Below are 17,704 nucleotides of genomic sequence, written 5' to 3' on the forward strand. Positions count from 1 at the left end.
CATGGAGTATTATGCAGCCATCAAAAACGATGAATTTGTGTCCTTTGTAGGGACATGGATGAACCTGGAAACCATCATTCTCAGCAAACTGACAGAAGAGCAGAAGATCAAACACTGCATGTTCTCACTCATAGGCAGGTGTTGAACAATGAGAACACAGGGACACAGGGAGGGGAGTACTACACACTGGGGTCAGTTGGGGGGAAATGGGGAGGATGGTGGAGGGTGGGGAGTTGGGGAGAGATAGCAAGGGGTGAGATGCCAGATGTAGGTGATGGGGAGGAAGGCAGCAAATCACACTGCCACGTGTGTACCTATGCAACAATCTTGCATGTTCTTCACATGTACTCCAAAACCTAAAATGCAATAAAATAAATAAATGGAAAAAAAAAAGAAAGAAAGAAAGAAGAAAATTAGATTTTTAGAAATTCAGGGCTTTGTTTTGCTTTTTCTTAGCTTTATACTTAAAAATTTCTTTCTGATATAATTTGAGTGGAATTGTTTTTCTAATTTTATTTTCAGATTAATCATAGCTAGTATATACAATTGCAATTGAATTATATATGTTGGTTTTGTCGTTTCACCTTGCTGAATTCATTTATTTGTTCTAGTAGATTTTAGGAAATTCCTAACAGACTTCTACATACAAGTTTATGAAAGATGCAATAAAGGACTTTTATTTTTTTTCCAAAAACAAACAGAAAAAGATTTGTGCGTTTAGCTCAGAAAAAAGGTAAATTGAAAAGTAAACAAAACAGTGGCAGAGGAGGAAGTTTTCGCCACACCTCTGAAGGAAGCGGAAGCCTCAGTAAAAAGTATTTTCAGTTTGCTGTCAGAATGGCAACAGCGTTGACTGCCTCAAGGTCTCAAGCACACGTCTTCACCGCGGAAAGCATGTTGTGGCTGTTCCGATTGCTCCTGCTTGTCTTCTGCTTTGGCCCAGGTAAATGTCAACGCAGACCCATGTAGTCACTAGTGACTCCCTGCTTTTATGTCACTAGTGACTACACGGGTCTGCATTGCTCAATCTAAATCGTCCGTATATGGTTGTCTGTCTGTCTGGCTCCCTGTCAAGGGATTGGGGTGGGGAAGGGGATGCTCGTGGTGGTACCTGATATAAGTACCACTCATATACCTCCTCTCAACTTTGAATGCCATAAGCCTGAAATGGTTGTCAGTGAACAATTTCAACTGTGTCTGTATGTAAGAAAGTTATTTGCTGGGGCAGAGGAAATAAGCTTTTGCAAAATAAGACAGTGGTATATGGCCAGCATACTGTAAAGAGTACCAAGATCAAGAAAATGAGCCCTCATACCAATTTAGCTACTACCTTACTGTGAACCTCAAGAAGGTTACTTATCCTCTCTGAACCTCACTATCCTCATCTTAAATATTAAAAACCTATTATTCAGTTGAGCCAAAATTTCTGGGCCCAACCAAACACACTAAAAATAATCCTCTCTAGCTGCAAAAAAAAAAAAAAAAAAAGGTTTCCATCTCTCCCCTCCTTTAGTGCAAATTAGGACGGAGTGCTTAGTATATTTCAAGTATTGTTTCAGGTGCTGTACACACATTATGAGTCTCATGAGAATTCTATGAATTTGTGTGATTATTATCTCCATTTTAAAATAAAGAACTCGGGTGAAGGTAATTTAAATAACTTGCCCAAATTTCATTAGCCAGCATGCAGCAAGCTCTTGTAATAGTTCTGAGAAACAATGACAACCGAATGAGTGTGGCAGCAGCATAAAAGACAGGATGGAAGCAAGAGATCCCATCGATATGGAGTTAAGTAGATTAATTGGCAATTGGAATGAGGGGGAAGGAGGATTTGTTAAGTCGTTTAATAAATATTCATCGAGCACCTATTGGATGTCTGGCACTGTTCTAGTTTGCATGAATACATCATGAACAAAGCAAGCAAAAAAATCCCTGCTCTCGTGGAGTTAACATTTTAGCAGAAGACAAACCATAAAAACAAAAAAAACAAGTAAAATAATGTATTGAATAGTGATAAGGAAGAAATAAAAGTAGAAAAAAGAAATTCAAGTAGAAAAGAGAGAGATGAAATACGGTAAAGAGGGCAGTGAAATTTCTGACAGGATAGCCAAAGAAAGTGACAAAATTGGAAGGTGGAGAGCAGCCACAGGAGGAAGGTGAGTTCAGTTTTGGACCTGCTGATTTTAGGATGTCGGTGTACTATCCATGAGGAAGTTACATGAAAGTTCCTGGGAATTTAGGACTAGGAGTAGGGGTGAGTCTGGAGACTTAAAAATCAACAGCATAGGGGTAAGTTAAACTAAGGAGAAAACTGGAATGAGAACAGAACTTTGGGAAATATATATACAATGCAGAAAGAGAGAGAATTCTTGCTTTCGTTCAAGAGCCACTTCCTGACCTGGGAGCAGAATCTTGAGTTTTTGTTTCATTTTTACCTCCCTGCAAAATGAAATCCACCTCTAAAATAAAAATATTCTGAATGTCCTCATGTTAAAACTCCTCTTCTTCTCCCTATTTCCATGAATACTTCTTATAGTGACTCTATGAAATATACAGGGCTCCCATCTCCATTTCACAGATGGGGAAAGAAGGCACAGAGCACTTAAGTAACTTGCTTACTGTCCCACAGTTATGGGGGAAATGGGTATAGAAAGAGAAACACATTTGAATGTGTTTGCAGGAGGCAGATGCAGGTGTTCTGAGGCCCAGGAGGGGAGAAGTGGCTGCTAGAACTGGAAATCAGGGAGCCTGGCTCTGAAGTGTGTGCTCATGACCACTTCATCATATTACTTAGCTTACACACAGTCACATGTTCACACAAATGCATATATAATTAGAAAATGTGAGGCCAGCAAGAAAATAAGCAGGGCACCTTGATAGAGAAAAACACAGGGACCTGCTTTAAACTGAGTGATGAAGAAAGGACTTTCTGAAAAAATAACATTTCATCTCGTATTTAAAGAGTGTGAAAAGTTAAACAGGAAACGTCAAATGAAGAAGCTTTTAAGGCAGAAGGGATCATGTGAGTAAAGACCCTGAGGCAGGGAAGAGCTTGGAGCAATTTAGGAAGGGAAAGAGACCCCTGTTGCAAAAGTGCAGGGCAAATGAAATCAATCATGGAAACAACCATGAAAAACAATGACTCATGCCAGCCTACATTCTTTCCAATGAATGGGAAAGAATCGTCCATTCTTTCCAAAGAATGGGCGCTATCCAACTCGCCTTGTTTTAGAAAATTTAGCTGAAAAGAAAAACCTTGTTGAAAAATAATCCTGTTTCCTTTAACTGAAGCCCTGGGTGGCAAAACTAACAGAAAAAAAAACAATAATTATAACTGAAATCAAGCATCATGACATCCTAGAGAAAGTGAATCTTGTTTCTTCATTTTAATTTCTACAGATAGAAGCCTGTCAGACTTCAATGGTCATATAAATTACTTGAGGGAATCTTATTAAAATGCTGATTCTGGAATAGGGACTGAGATTCTGCATTTCTAACAGGCTCCCAGGTGACACCAATGCTCCCTGTCCATGGACCACACTGAACAGCAAGGTCCTAAATTCCACTGGACTTCAGTCACAGTGAGATTTTAGGGAGGGAGAAATGGGAACTAATTTTTGAGTGTGTTTGCAGGAAGCAGATATAGGTATTCTGAGGTCCAGGAGAGAGCAGCCAGTGGTTGGAAATAGAAGTAAAGCCAACCCATGAGAGCTGATTCTGAGGTTAAGTCAAAATGCGCAATGCTCTTCTGCAAAGAGATTGTGATCTAATGGCTCCCTGAGCAGCATTATCTACTTTTTGCCAATCATACACATCTTTAAATGTTTACTATTGCTCAACAGGTAGAGAGCTGTTTTATATTTTTTCATTATCCTCAAAGATGTGTGTTTTTCTATCCCTCAGAATGTGCAATCTCCAATGCGACCTCCAGTCATTCATACCTCTGTTTTTGGTCCCTTAACCCAGATTCAGTTTTAGTTGTTTCTCTGTCGACACTCAGACATTTTTTATTAAGGTGAAATTCTTGTAACACAATGTAATAATTTTAAAGTATGAAATTCAGTGGTATTTTGTACATTCGCAATGTTGTGAAACCACCACTTCTATTATACTAAAACATTTCAACACCCTAAAGAACGCCCTGTACCCACTAAGCAGTCATTTCCCATTCTCCCGTCCCCCTAGCCCCTGGCAAATACTGATCTGCTTCCTGTCTCTGTGGGTTTACCTATTCTGGGGAATTTCATATAAACTAAATCATACAATATATATATAACTTTTTGTGTCTGACTTCTTTCACTTAGCATCGTGTTTTCCAGGTTCGTCCATGTTGTACCATGTATCAGTACTTCATTCCTTTTTGGCTGAATAATATTTTATAATCTGTATATACTACATTTTATTTATCCATTCATCTATCAATTGACATCTGGATTGTTTTTGCCTTTTTGGCTCTTGTGAATAGTGCTACTATGTGTACAAGTATTTGACTACCTGTTTTGTTTTTGTTTTTTTTTTTGAGTCGGAGTTTCCCTGGTTACCCAGGCTGGAGTGCAATGGCGCGATCTTGGCTCACCGCAACCTCCGCCTCCTGGGTTCAGGCAATTCTCCTGCCTCAGCCTCCTGAGTAGCTGGGATTACAGGCACGCACCACCATGCCCAGCTAATGTTTAGTATTTTTAGTAGAGACGGGGTTTCACCATGTTGACCAGGATGGTCTCGATCTCTTGACCTCGTGATTCACCCGCCTCGGCCTCCAAAAGTGCTGGGATTACAGGCGTGAGCCACTGCGCCCGGCCGACTACCTGTTTTTAATTTATCTTGGTATATACCTAGGAATGGAATTGTTGGATCATATCACTCTAAGCTTAACTTTTTGAGGGACTGCCAAACTGTTTTCCACAATGGTTGTACCATTTTATATTTCCACTAGCTAGGTACAAAACTTATAATTTCTCCACATCCTCATCAACATTTGTTTCTTTCAACCTTTTAAAAAAATTATTATCACCATTCTAGTGTTATTCTGATGGGCTTCCCTTTGTAGGTGACTTGGCCTTTCTCTCTGGCTGCCCTTAACATTTTTTCCTTCATTTTGACCTTGGAGAATCTAATAATTATGTGTCTGGTGGTTGATCTTCTCATGGAGTATCTTACTGGGGTTCTTTGTATTTCTTGAGTTTGAATGTTGGCCTGTTTTGCTAGGTTGGGTAAGTTCTCCTGGATCATATCCTGAAGTACGTTTCCCAACTTGGTTTCATTTTCCCTGTCTCTTCTAGGTACCATAATCAGTTGTAGATCTGGTCTCTTTACATAATCCCATAGTTCTCAGAGGTTTTGTCTGTTCCTTTTTATTCTTTTTTCTCTGATCTTGTCTGCCTGTTTTATTTCAACAAGATAGTCTTCAATCTCTGAAATTCCTTTCTCCACTTGTTCTATTTGGCTATTGATGCTTGCGATTGCATTGTGATGTTTTCATGTTGTGTTTTTCAGCTCCATCAGGTCATTTATGCTCCTCTCTAAACTGGTTATTCTGGTTAACAGCTCCTATAATATTTTATCATGGTTCTTAGGTTCTTTGCATTGAGCTAGAATATGCTCCTTTCGCTCATCAAAGTTCATTATTACCCACCTTCTCAAGCCCACTTCTCTCAGTTCATCTATCTCAGCCTGAGCCCAGTTCTGCGCCCTGCTGGAGAGGTGTTACAGTCATTTGGAGGAGAAGAGGCACTCTGGCTTTTTGGATTTTCAGCATTCTTTATTGATTCTTTCTCATCTTCCTGAGTTTATCTAGCTTAGCTCTTTGAGGCTGCTGACCTTTGAATGAGTTCTTTTTGTGGGGACTTTTTTGTTGATACTGTTGTTGTTGCTTTCTGTTTATTTTTATTTTAGTAGTCAGGCCCCTCTTCTGCAGGGCTGCTGCAGTATGCTGGAGCCCCACTCCAGACCCTATTTACCTGGGTCCCTCCCACCCTGGAGGTGTCACCAATAGAGGCTGCAAAACAGCAAAGATGGCTGCCTGCTTCTTCCTCTGGGAGCACTGTCCCAGAGGGGCACCAAATTGATGACAGTGGGAATGCTCCTGTATAACATGTCTGGTAACCCCTGTTGGGGAGTCTCACCCAGTCAGGAGGCACAGGATAAGGGACTCACTTAATGAAGCACTCTGTCTATCCCTTGGCAGAAAGGATGTGGTGAGATGGGAGGAATCCCACTTATCTAGACTGCCCAGATTCCTCAGAGCCAGCATGGGAAAAGACTAAGTCTGTTGATCCACAGAGCCAGCAGCCCACCTACCCACAGGGGCTCCATCCCAGGGAGATCAGAGTTCTGTTCATAAATCCCTGAGTGGAATTGCTGAAATTTTCACAGGGAGGCCATACCCAGTGAGAAGGGATGAGTCTGGGTCCAGCCTAAAGAGCCAGTCTGGCCACAGTCTGCCAAGCCACTGTGCTGCACTATGGCGAATTCCTCCTGGACCCAAACCACCCAGACCCTCTAGTGCTGGTAGGGGAAAACAGACTGAAGCTGCAGGGATGGCTGCTGCCCCTTCCCCCAAGAACTCAGTAGTCTTAGGCAGTCTCCAGCCAAGTGGCAGCTGAGAGTCTGCACAGCTCTGTGCTTGGGACCCAAGGCCCTTGTGGTGTTGGCTCACAAGGGGATCTCCTGGTCCATGGGTTGCAGAGATCCATGGAAAACACATGGTTTCCTGGGTGGGGTAGCACAATCACTCGCCACCTTCCTTGGCTGGGGGTGGAAACACCACTTGCCCCATGCAGCTTCCAGGTGAGCTGTCGCTCCACCCTACTTTTCCTCATTCTTTGTGGGTCATGCCAACCACCTAGTCAGTCTCAGTGAGTGAACCTGGATACCTTAGCTGCTGGCGCAGGATTCACTCACTGTTTTCATTCTTCTTAGTGGGATCCTTCAACCACAGCTGTTTCTAATTGGTCGTCTTGGCCCCTCCCCTCTTTTCAATCTTTTCTTACTTATGCTGTTGGTGTCATATATCAGAATCCATTTCCAAATCCAAGATCATGAATATTTATCATTATGTTTTCTTCTAAGAGTTTTAGCTCTTATATTTAGGTGATCAATACATTTTGAGTTAATTTTTGCATATAATGAGAGGAAGGGGTCCAACTTCATTCTTCTGTATGTGGATATCCAGTTGTCCCAGCACCATTTGTTAAAGAGAGCATTCTTTCCCTATTGAATAGTCTTAGCACTCTTTGCTATAGATGGGCCTAAGCTACTCCCTCAGGTTAGAAACCCCAAAGTTTCTTCTGACTTTTCTCTCTTTTTCAGAATCTGCTTAGTTCTGTCTCTCTCCTTTCTTTCCTAAGACACTGCTCTCTGTATAATTTACCAATTTTCAAAAATACTCCATGTTTCTTAATACCTTCCAAACTAACCCTCCAGTAATTAGGTAACCCTTCAAAACTTCTGTATTCTAATCCCAATTGATTGAATATTCACTGAGTTCCCTGGACCAGGTTCTGGGGAAATACAATGCTAAGACGTTATTTGAGTTCCCCAAAACACATCGTACAGTAGATGAAACTTGTAAACAAATGTACCCCAAGTGTCTACTGTCTTGACATCCTCACCAGAGGATGGATAAGACCTCAGAGCCACCTCCATGTTGCAAGGTGTTCCCCAGTGACTTATGAGAGTCCCCAAAGGAAAGCTTCTCATGAACCCCCAAAGCAGTCTACTAGCTACAGCTAACATGAGGCATCTTTCCCATTCTTAATCTCTTTTTCTGATTGTAGTCCTCTACACAGGATGCCAGCAGAGCCATTTGGATGCCCTGCCTATTCCAAGAAAGTCAATATCCATGCCAAGGGTGCTGGCCCCGTATGCTCCCAAAGCATCAGTGTTGATTCCAGGCAGAGCAGAGAAAAGGACCTCCGTGTGCCCTCTGTGCCGCACCACAACACCTTGGCCCTGAAGCAGCTCTGCTCCTGTCCAAAGATTCACATAAGGTCTTTTGAACATTTTCAGTAGCATCTGACCTTCACTGTCCCTAAGCATATTAGCTCAAATCTAGTTTTGCTTTGGTTTGGTTTTGGGTCTGTGGGGAGCTATTCCTACTATTCCATCCATCCCGTGCTCCTTCTCCCTTTCCTTCACCATGAACTCCTTTCTCTCTCTCCCCTGTACCAATGTAAAACCTCCAAAAATATAAGCAGAGGCAAACAAATACTTTAGCTCATCCTTGAAGGATAAACAGGAGCTTACCATGTAGGAAAGGTGAGCAAGGGCATTTTAAGCAGAGGGAACAGCAGTACAAAAAAAAAAAAAGTTAAGTATTCTTGGAAGAATTACAAATATTTAAGTAATGGAGAACTCATAGTTTTTATTCAAAATTTTGCTACAATGTCATCTACTCTGAAATGTTCCCTGACGACCCCTAACTGTCCCCAGTTTATGATTCTCTCAATTTTTGCTCCCGTGGAGTACATATCTCTAACAATTCAACATTTATTGAGCTAGAAGTTGTGTGCTAAGTTCTAGAGATACAGAAATAATCATCAGAATCCCTGACCTCAAGATTATGGAAAAGAAAGGAAAATAGTCTTGTGACTATGAAAGAAGTGTTTGCTATTGCATGTGCAGGTGCAGTAGTGATACAAGGGCAATGCAGGGGCAAGCCCTACACTGGCTCAGTGCCCAACCCACCACATCAGAACCAACTACTCATTTACCTGTCAGGCTCCTCTATCAAATGGTGGACCCAGAAGACTGACAGTATCTTACTGATGTTTATATTCCCAGTTTCCACTGGCACATAAAACAGATCTAATAAATATGGTCCGAATGCCATGGTTCCTAAGGTTTTACTAATTGAATTAGCATAGAAGTTAGCAAATAGTAGAATGAATGACTTGTTAAATAAACTAACGATTGAAATCTATAAAATCAAGGGAACTAAAAGGAGTGTTCTAGGTAAGGGAAGAGCAGCTCCTGGTGAGTCCTTGGGCCCCTGAGTAACCCAAGACTTGCTACCAAAAGGAAATGAGCTTTAACATTCCAGACAGAAAACCTCCCAGAGATGGAATGGAGATATGTCCATTTACTCAATAAATATTCATGGGATGCTTACTATGTCCCAGGCACTGTTCAAGAATGTTCACAATAGTAAACAAAACAGACAAAAATCTTTGCCTTATGAAGCTTACATTCTAGTGGAGAGGTGGGAAAATAAATAAAAACAAATATGTAAATTATAAAGTATACTACATAGTAAGTACTAGATGGTAAATCCAAAGGCAGCAGGATGTGCAAGGGTGGATAGGAGCTGATGGTGAGGAAAGAGTGGTCACACTTCTTTAAACTCTCTGAGCAGGAATGTTTGCATTAATGGCTTTATAGAGGCAAAAGAGTGAGCTACATGGATACTTGGAGGAAGTGCATTCCAGAAAGAAAGGATTGCAAATGCAAAAGCCCAGGCTTGTTCAAGGGGGTTGGAGCAAAGTGAACAAGGGAGGAAGCATAGGAATTAGGTCAAAGAGAGAGAAATGGCCAGATAATTTTAGTCCTTATAGATCATCGTCATGATTTTACTTTGTTGTGATCTTGTTACTGTTTTGATTTTTTAAACTGAAATACAAGGATAAAAACTGTTCAGATCTTAAGTATCAGCTCAATGGATTATCGTAAAGATGAATAAATCTGTGTAGCCAAATACAGATCTAGAAATAGGGCATTATCAGCATTCTAGGATCCTCCCTTTATACTCCCTCCTATTCACCACCTCTCCCTCCTCCTCAAATGTAACCACTCTCTTGACTTCTGACAGCATAAATTTGTTTTGTCTGTTTATCCACTTTAAATAAATCGAATCGCATCATTATATTCTCTGATATCTGGACTTTTTGCTCAAAATTTTCCTTGTGGTATTCACTCATGTGATTCAGAGGAAAGAGGAGTCAATATGACAAGTCACAATGTGTTAAAATGCTGATGGGAAAGATGTTGATGACAGCAAGTTCATGTGCCTGGAATTCATATGACAATTAATGAAAGAGAGAGGGTGTGCAAGCTCACCCAGGAGCTGAGCACCAGGATACCAAGAGACATTTCCTTCCCTATTCAGCTCCTCTCCTAAGAAGTAAGAAATCCTCAGGAACGACACAAATAAGAGGAAAAACATTTCATGCTCATGGATTGGAAGAATCAACATCCTTAAAATGTCTATAACCACCCAAAGCAATTTATAGATTCAATGCTATTTTTATCAAACTACCAATGTCATTCTTCACAGTATTAAAAAAATTATTCTAAAATTCATATGAAACAAACAAAGAAAAAAGAGCCCAAACAGTCAAAGCAATTCTAAACAAAAACAAAAAACCCAGAGACATCGCACTACTTGACTTCAAACTATACCATAAGGTTATAGTAACCAAAACAGCATGGTACCAGTACAAAAACAGACACATAGACGAATGGAATAGAACAGAAAACTCAGAAATAAAGCCCCACCCTAACAACCATCTGATTTTTGACAAGGCCAACAAAAACAAGCAATGGAAAAAGGACTCCCTATTCAATAAATGGTACTGGGATAACTGGCTAGCCATAAGCAGAAGATTGAAACTGGACCCCTACATTTGACCATATACAAAAATTAACTCAAGATGAATCAAAGATTTAAATACAAAACCTCAAGCTATAAAAATCCTGGGAAAAAAATAGGAAATACCTTTCTTGACATTGGCTTTGGCAAAGAAATTTTGGCTAAGTCCCCAAAAGCAACTGCAACAAAAACAAAAATTGACAAGTGGAATCTAAGTAAATTATAGAGTTTCTGCATAGCAAAAGAAGCTATCATTACAGTAAACAGACAACTTACAGAATGGAAGAAAATATTTGCCAACTATGTCTGCAACAAAGATCTAATACCCAGAATCTATAAGGAGCTCAAATCAACAAGCAAAAAGATGAATAACCCCATTAAAAAATGGGCAAAGAACATGAACAGACACTTCTTAAAAGAAGACATGCAGGCTGGGCACAGTGGCTCACCCTATAATCCCAGCACTTTGGGAAGCCAGGGTGGGTGGATCACGAGGTCAGGAGTTCAAGACCAGTTTGGCCAACATGGTGAAACCCCACCTCTACTAAAAATACAAAAATTAGCTGGGTGTGGTGACAGGCTCCTGTAATCCCAGCCACTTGGGAGGCTGAGGCAGGAGAATTGCTTGAACCCGGGGGGCAGAGGTTGCAGTGAGCCGAGACCACACCATTCCACACCAGCCTGGACAACAGAGCAAGACTCCATCTCAAAAAAAAGACATACAAGTGACCAACAAACATATGAAAAAATGCCCAGCATCACTAATCATCAGAGAAATGCAAATCAAAACCACAATGAAATATTGTCTCACACCAGTCAGAATAGCTATTAATATAAAGTCAAAAAACAATAAATGCTGGTTTTGTTTTTGATATGGTTTGACTGTGTTTTCACCCAAAATCTCATCCTGACCTGTAGAGCTCCCATAATTCCCATGTGTCATGGGAGGGACCCAGTAGGAGGTAATTGAATAATGGGGGTGATCTTTCCCGTGCTAGTCTCATGATAGTGAATAAGTCTCATGAGCTGATGGTTTTATAAAGGGGAGTTCCCCTGCACACGCTCCCTTTGCCTGCTGCCATGTAAGACATGACTTTGCTCCTCCTTCACCTTCTACCATGATTGTGAGGCCTCCCAGCCATGTGGAGCTGTGAGTCAATTAAATCTCTTTTCTTTATAAATGACCAACCTTGGGTATGTCTTTATTAGCAGTGTGAAAATGGACTAATACAGTTTTTTGTCAGAATGGCTATTATTAAAAAGTCAAAACAAAAAAGTAGGTGTTAGGTCCCACTTGGTGAGGCTTCAGAGAAAAGGAAACAACCATATACCATTAGCGGGAAATGTAAATTTTCATTGTGGAAGGCAGTTTGGAGATTATTCAAAGAACTTAAAACATAGCTACCATTCAACCCAACAATCCCATTACTGAGTATATAGCCAGAGGAAAATAGATCATGATACCAAAAAGACACATACACTTGTATGTTCATCCCTATACTATTCATAATAGCAAAGACAAGGAATCAACTTAGGTTCCCATCAGTGATGGACTGAATAAAGAAAATATGGTACATATACACCATGGAATACTAAACAGCCATATAAAAGAATAAAATCACGTTTTTACAGCAACATGGATGGAGTTGGAGGCCATAATCCTAAGCAAGCTAACACAGGAACAGAAAACCAAATAGTATATGTTCTCACTTATAAGACGGAGCTGAACATTGAGCACACATGGACATAAACATGGTATTAACAGACGCTGTGTACTACTAGACGGCAAGGAAGGGAGCACGTAATGAGTTGAAAAACTACCTATTTGTTGTTATGCTCACTATCTGGGTGCAACATACCCATAGAACAAACCTCCTCATGTACCCCCATATCTAAAATAAACGTTGAAATTTTTAAGAAAAAAAAAAAAAGCAACAGACCCTGAGAAGGCTGAGGTAATGGTTATGGTTATTTATTCATTGACCCACTTGAACATTTCCACAGACTCTACTACGTGTCAGACACGGTGCTGAATACTGACATGCAAGGATAATTAAGCCAGTTAAGCAAACAGGTGAACAAGACTACAAAATAGTGTGATAATTGCTAAGAATTTGGGAAAGGATGCTAAGGAAGCATCTTCTTTAAGAATCATTGTGATCATTTCACCTTTTTTGCTTAAACCTTGATGGTTCTGAATAAGCTCACAATAATGCTATCGTGTGTTACTTTGAAATTATATTCATTATTTCTATATGTATCCATTTTATCTCCTCAACAACTACATTATAATCTTTCTGAGAGAATAAAAAGTACCTTCTGGCATCATGAAAAGAGCACAGTCATTGGTGTCAGAAGACCTGAGTTTGAATTCTGACTCTGCTATTCTTTAACTGTGCAACCCTGGGAAAATTAGCTAACCTTTCTGTGGTTCAGTTCCTTTATCTATAAATGGAAGCAGTAATATCCATCCTGCCTGCCTCACAGAATTGTTGTCAGCACCAATGAAATAATGTATAAGAACAACTGACTATGCTATAAATCCCTGATATTAGTCTCTGTTACCTTCTAAATTGCACAAGCCTACTATATTGGACACACAATAGGTAATCAGTAAATATCAGGCTTTAATTACACTTTATCAGCAAAGACTTGCAGTTTTTTGGAGTCTATAATAGTTTCCTGTCCCCCTCAACCTAATGCCCAAGGAATTCAGAGGCTGGGGTCACGAAGCATAGTCATGACCTGGGAGTGACCCACCAGTGTAGGACCCAGTGTGGACTGGGCCAGTTTCATCCAGACCAGCTGCCTACTAACCAAGAGTGTCTGACATTTTGCTGGAGGTGGAGCTCTGGGACTCTGATTATCCATTTAGAAACATCTCCTTAAACCTTCCCACTCTGTCATATCTCCGAGTTTTGGTATCAGAGAGCTCTAACAGACTGGCAGAGTTAGGCGAAAGGGTGAAGGACTAGGCAGGGATTTTGTCAGGAACATTTTTTAAAACCTTTTCCTTCTGTGTTTACAGGGAATCCAGTTTCACAAACCAGCTCAACCCCATTGATGGTGAATGGGGTTCTGGGGGAGTCAATAACTCTTCCCCTGGAGTTTCCTGCAGGAGAGAAGATCAAGACCATTACTTGGCTTTACAATGGAACATCTATTGCCTTCATAGAACCCTGTGAAGCCAAAAGTCCACAAATCCACCTGACTAATCCGAAATGGAGAAAGCGACTGAACTTCACCCAGTCCTACTCCCTGCAACTCAGCAACCTGGAGATGGAAGACACAGGCTCTTACAGTGCCCAGATGTCCTCAGAGACCGCTGCAAATGTGTCCAGTTACACTCTGAGGATATTCAGTGAGTCAAAACATGGGGTTTAATTTCATAGGAACGGAAAAATATACATGTATTTCAATCCTATGTGACTTCAAATGTGCACTATAGCCTAGTAGTATAGAGTGTGGTATTTGGAGTCATTGAGTCAGTGTCAAGTCAACATTACAGAGTCAGATAGTGACAGAGCTGAGGACAGACCTAAGTCTGTGTTACAGCCCAAAATGACTTCACTCCAATAAAACAGTCTTTTTCAACCAGCAGAGTAGTAGAAGTAATGGAAATGAAATATTTATGATAGTGTTGCCTTGTGCATTACATGTATTTGCCATGTAATTCTCACAAAGGCTCCATGAGGTAGCTACAGACCTTACCCCTGAGGTACAGCCTCAGTCACAGTGACTTGCCTACAAGTCACAGAGATAGTGATGGCAGCACTTCTCACATAACTGCCCTGCCACGACACCTCCCTTTTCACAAAGGCTAGTCTGACCCAGTAGAATGGTCTGTGTACAGAACAGTGGTCTACCTAGAAAGTGCTTGGCAAAGATAAACTGATAATGAGAAACATCCTTTCTGCCAAGGTTATTTAATTTTTAACAATATTTTCCCCAGATGGCTCATATTAATCACCAGTCAACCATCTGCCTTCCCAAGATGAAAAAGAATGAAAATGTTATCATCATAAAATTATGTAAACTACAATGAGATTGCTTATGAGTCGATATCAGAAAAAACCTTTCTAGCAATCAGTAATATTCAGATATGCCATTAATGGTTTTATAATCACTTAGCAGGAGATTTGAGCATTAAATTGGCAATCAGACCAGGCAACACTAAAGGCCACTGAAATTCTATAATTCTTATCCACTTGAGGGCCTGTTGTGTCTCAAATTCACTCAGAGTCCTTGGGGTTAAGACATGGCTCTCAAAAAAGGACTGTTAAATGGAATGTCTCCAAAGACAGATTACATGTTAACTTTTAGTATCCCCGGAATATCTGGCAGGTGTATTGTGTTAGATTAGTCAAAGTCATGTCCTTGAAGAATAGAACACCAAACAGATAAATGTAATGGGAAAGAGATGATGTCTGGAAAACGATATAAGAGATTCTAACTAAAAGGGGAAAATTGCCCTGAGGCAATGTATTAATTTCCCGAGGCTGCTGGGACAGAAATACCATAAAGTAGGTGGCTTAACAGAAATTTATATTCTCTCACAGTTCTGAAGACCAGAAGTCCAAAATCACAGTGTAGGCAGGGCTGTGCTCCCTCTGGAGGCCGTAGGGGTCAATCCGCTCTTTGCCTCTCCCAGTTTCTGGTACCTATCAACACTCCTGGGTTTTCTTTTGCTTGTGGCTGCCTCACACCAATCTCTACCTCCATGGTCACACTGCCTCCTTCTCTTCTGTCTGTCTCGAACATCTCTGCTTTTCTCTTATGGAAACACTTGTCACTGGGTTTGGGGCCTATCCAGATTATATTGGATAATCTCATATAACTTACTTTCACGTGCAAAGACGCTTTTTTCCAATAAGGTAATATGCAGATTCTGGGAATTAGGACATAGATCTTTTGTGAGGTCTTTACTCAACTTACTACGGGCAGAATCACCCTGGGTGATCAGTGATTGTCAAGGCAGTGTAGGACGCTGGAGAGAAGAAAGAGTCATCCAATGGAAAGCCTGAAATGGGTACGAGGCTCCATCACATTTACTGAGATAATGTTCCTCTAACATTGTTGAGAAGACCAGGTATGACTTCTCTTGAAACAACCACATTCTTGAGGCTCAACGCTAATCTCTTTCAGGGCTTTTTGGAGTGCCATCTCCTTCAAAGGCACATACACAAAGAATTGTGTAAGCTACATCAGTACACCAGCTAGTTTTACAATAGCGCAAAGGGATTTCAAGGTATAAGCTATGTCAGTTTTATTTTTAACATTGATCAATCTCTTGGTATGTGCCAGGATACGGATGGCAAAGATTTGATTTTATGGGCCAATACCAGTTAATTAGGAGTGACCACTAACATGGCTTGGCTCTGCATCCCCACCCAAATCTCATCTCGAATTGGAATCCCCACATGTCAAGGGAGGGTCCTGGTGGGAGCTGACTGGATCATGTGGGAGATTTCTCCCATGCTGGTCTCATGATAGTAAGTGCTCAAGAGAGCTGATGGTTTTTAGTGTGGCACTTCCTTGCTTTCTTTCTCTCTCCTGCTGCCATGTAAGATGTGCCTTGCTTCCCCTTGCACTTCTGTCATGATTGTAAGTTTCCTGAGGCTTCCCCAGCCATGCAGAACTGTGAGTCAATTAAAATTCTTTTGTTTATAAATTACCCATTCTTAGGTAGTATCTTTATAGTAGTGTGAAAACAAAATAATACAACTCCCTAGAGTTCAGGGTTAAGAAAATGTTGAAGCCATGTTAAGTTTATTAATTGAGTCAACAATATTTGATAGACTCAAGTAATATTCCAGGTTCTGTTGTGGGCACCTGAATACATCAGTGAGCAAAACAGACAAAGGTCACAGTCCTCATGGAGCTTACATTCCGGAAGGGAAGTAGAGGCAGGTAACAAACAATTCACATAACACACAAACAAATGATATAGCGTGAAAGCAAGTCCTGAGTGGTATGAACAAAGGAGAGATTAGAACAGCATAAGAAGCATCAGGAGTGCCAGGGAAGAGAGGACAATTTTAAAGGGAGTGAACAAAACAGGCCTCATTTGTTGGAAGTGAGAGAGTGGGCCATGCAGGTACTTGGAAGACAAGCCATCCAGCATAAATAGCAAGTTCCCCTGTGCCTGACCTACTCAAGAAACACCATGGAGGCCAAACATCCAGGAGCAGAGAACGGGGGAGGGTAATAGAAAACGAGTCCAGAAAGGAAACAGGGGCCACATTACATAAGGACTCAGAGCCACCACAAAGACTTTGGCTTCTACTCTCAGTGACACTGAGAACCATCAAATGGTTTTGCAAACAAGTAATATGATGTGGCTTACTTGTCTAAAGGATTCCTTCAGCTGCTCTGTTGAGAATAGACTTTAAGGGAGAAGGGTACAATGGACCAATTAGGAGGCCATTGCAATAACTCAGGCAAGGGTTAATGCTAGCTTGGATCGCGGTGGTAGCAGTGGAGATGGTGAGAAGGGGTTGCATTCTGGACATATTTTGAAGGTAGAGCCAGCAGGATTTCCTGATGTGGGAGTATGTGATAACTCCAGGGGTTTGCATCTCAGTGATTGCAAGGAGGCAGTTGTCATCAAGTCAGATAGGTAAAACTGCAGGTTGAGAAGGTTTGGGAGAGAAAAACAGGATTCCTTTTGAACATGCTGAGTTTGAGATATACTTATATACTTACATACATGTGGAAATGTTCTTACATATTCATTAAGTGGAAAAAGGTAGCAAGATGGATTTTTTTTGTTCAGCCATCAACATGAGAGGAGGGAGATGTCATTTTCATGCCAAATACTTGACGTCCCTGCACTAGGCACTGTCTCAGCTATTCCTCAGGTTTACCTGAGAAGTAGATATTATTACCTAGTCTCACATATAAGGAAATTGAGGCTTAGAGATAGCAGTAATTTGTCCATGGTCATGTAGCCAGGAAATGACAAAGCCGTGATCTTAATTCAGGTCTTCCTGACTCCAAATCCAAGACTCTTCCCATACATGAAAACTCTGTTCTGGCAAGATTTCAGTACAGATGCTCCACAACCCCTACTCAGCTTAAAGTACTACTCTGTCTCTTCTTTTTTTTTTTTTTTTTTTT

General features: G+C 40.8%; 1 protein-coding gene across 3 annotated transcripts in view; it reads left to right on the plus strand.

Moving 5' to 3' along the window:
* The first annotated feature begins 793 nt into the window (after positions 1-793).
* Positions 794-17,704, plus strand: part of SLAMF6 (SLAM family member 6) — a 24,116-nt gene continuing 7,205 nt past the window's right edge. For all 3 annotated transcript variants that reach the window (XM_017503598.2, XM_037729613.1, XM_037729614.1), the window contains exons 1-2: positions 794-943; positions 13,614-13,946. In XM_017503598.2, coding sequence (XP_017359087.1) covers positions 838-943; positions 13,614-13,946 — 439 coding nt within the window. In that variant the 5' untranslated portion in view covers positions 794-837. The remainder of the gene's footprint in view (positions 944-13,613; positions 13,947-17,704) is intronic.

This window comes from Cebus imitator, unplaced genomic scaffold (assembly GCF_001604975.1).
Source record: "Cebus imitator isolate Cc_AM_T3 unplaced genomic scaffold, Cebus_imitator-1.0 Scaffold313, whole genome shotgun sequence".
In the NCBI taxonomy this organism is placed as follows: domain Eukaryota; kingdom Metazoa; phylum Chordata; class Mammalia; order Primates; family Cebidae; genus Cebus; species Cebus imitator.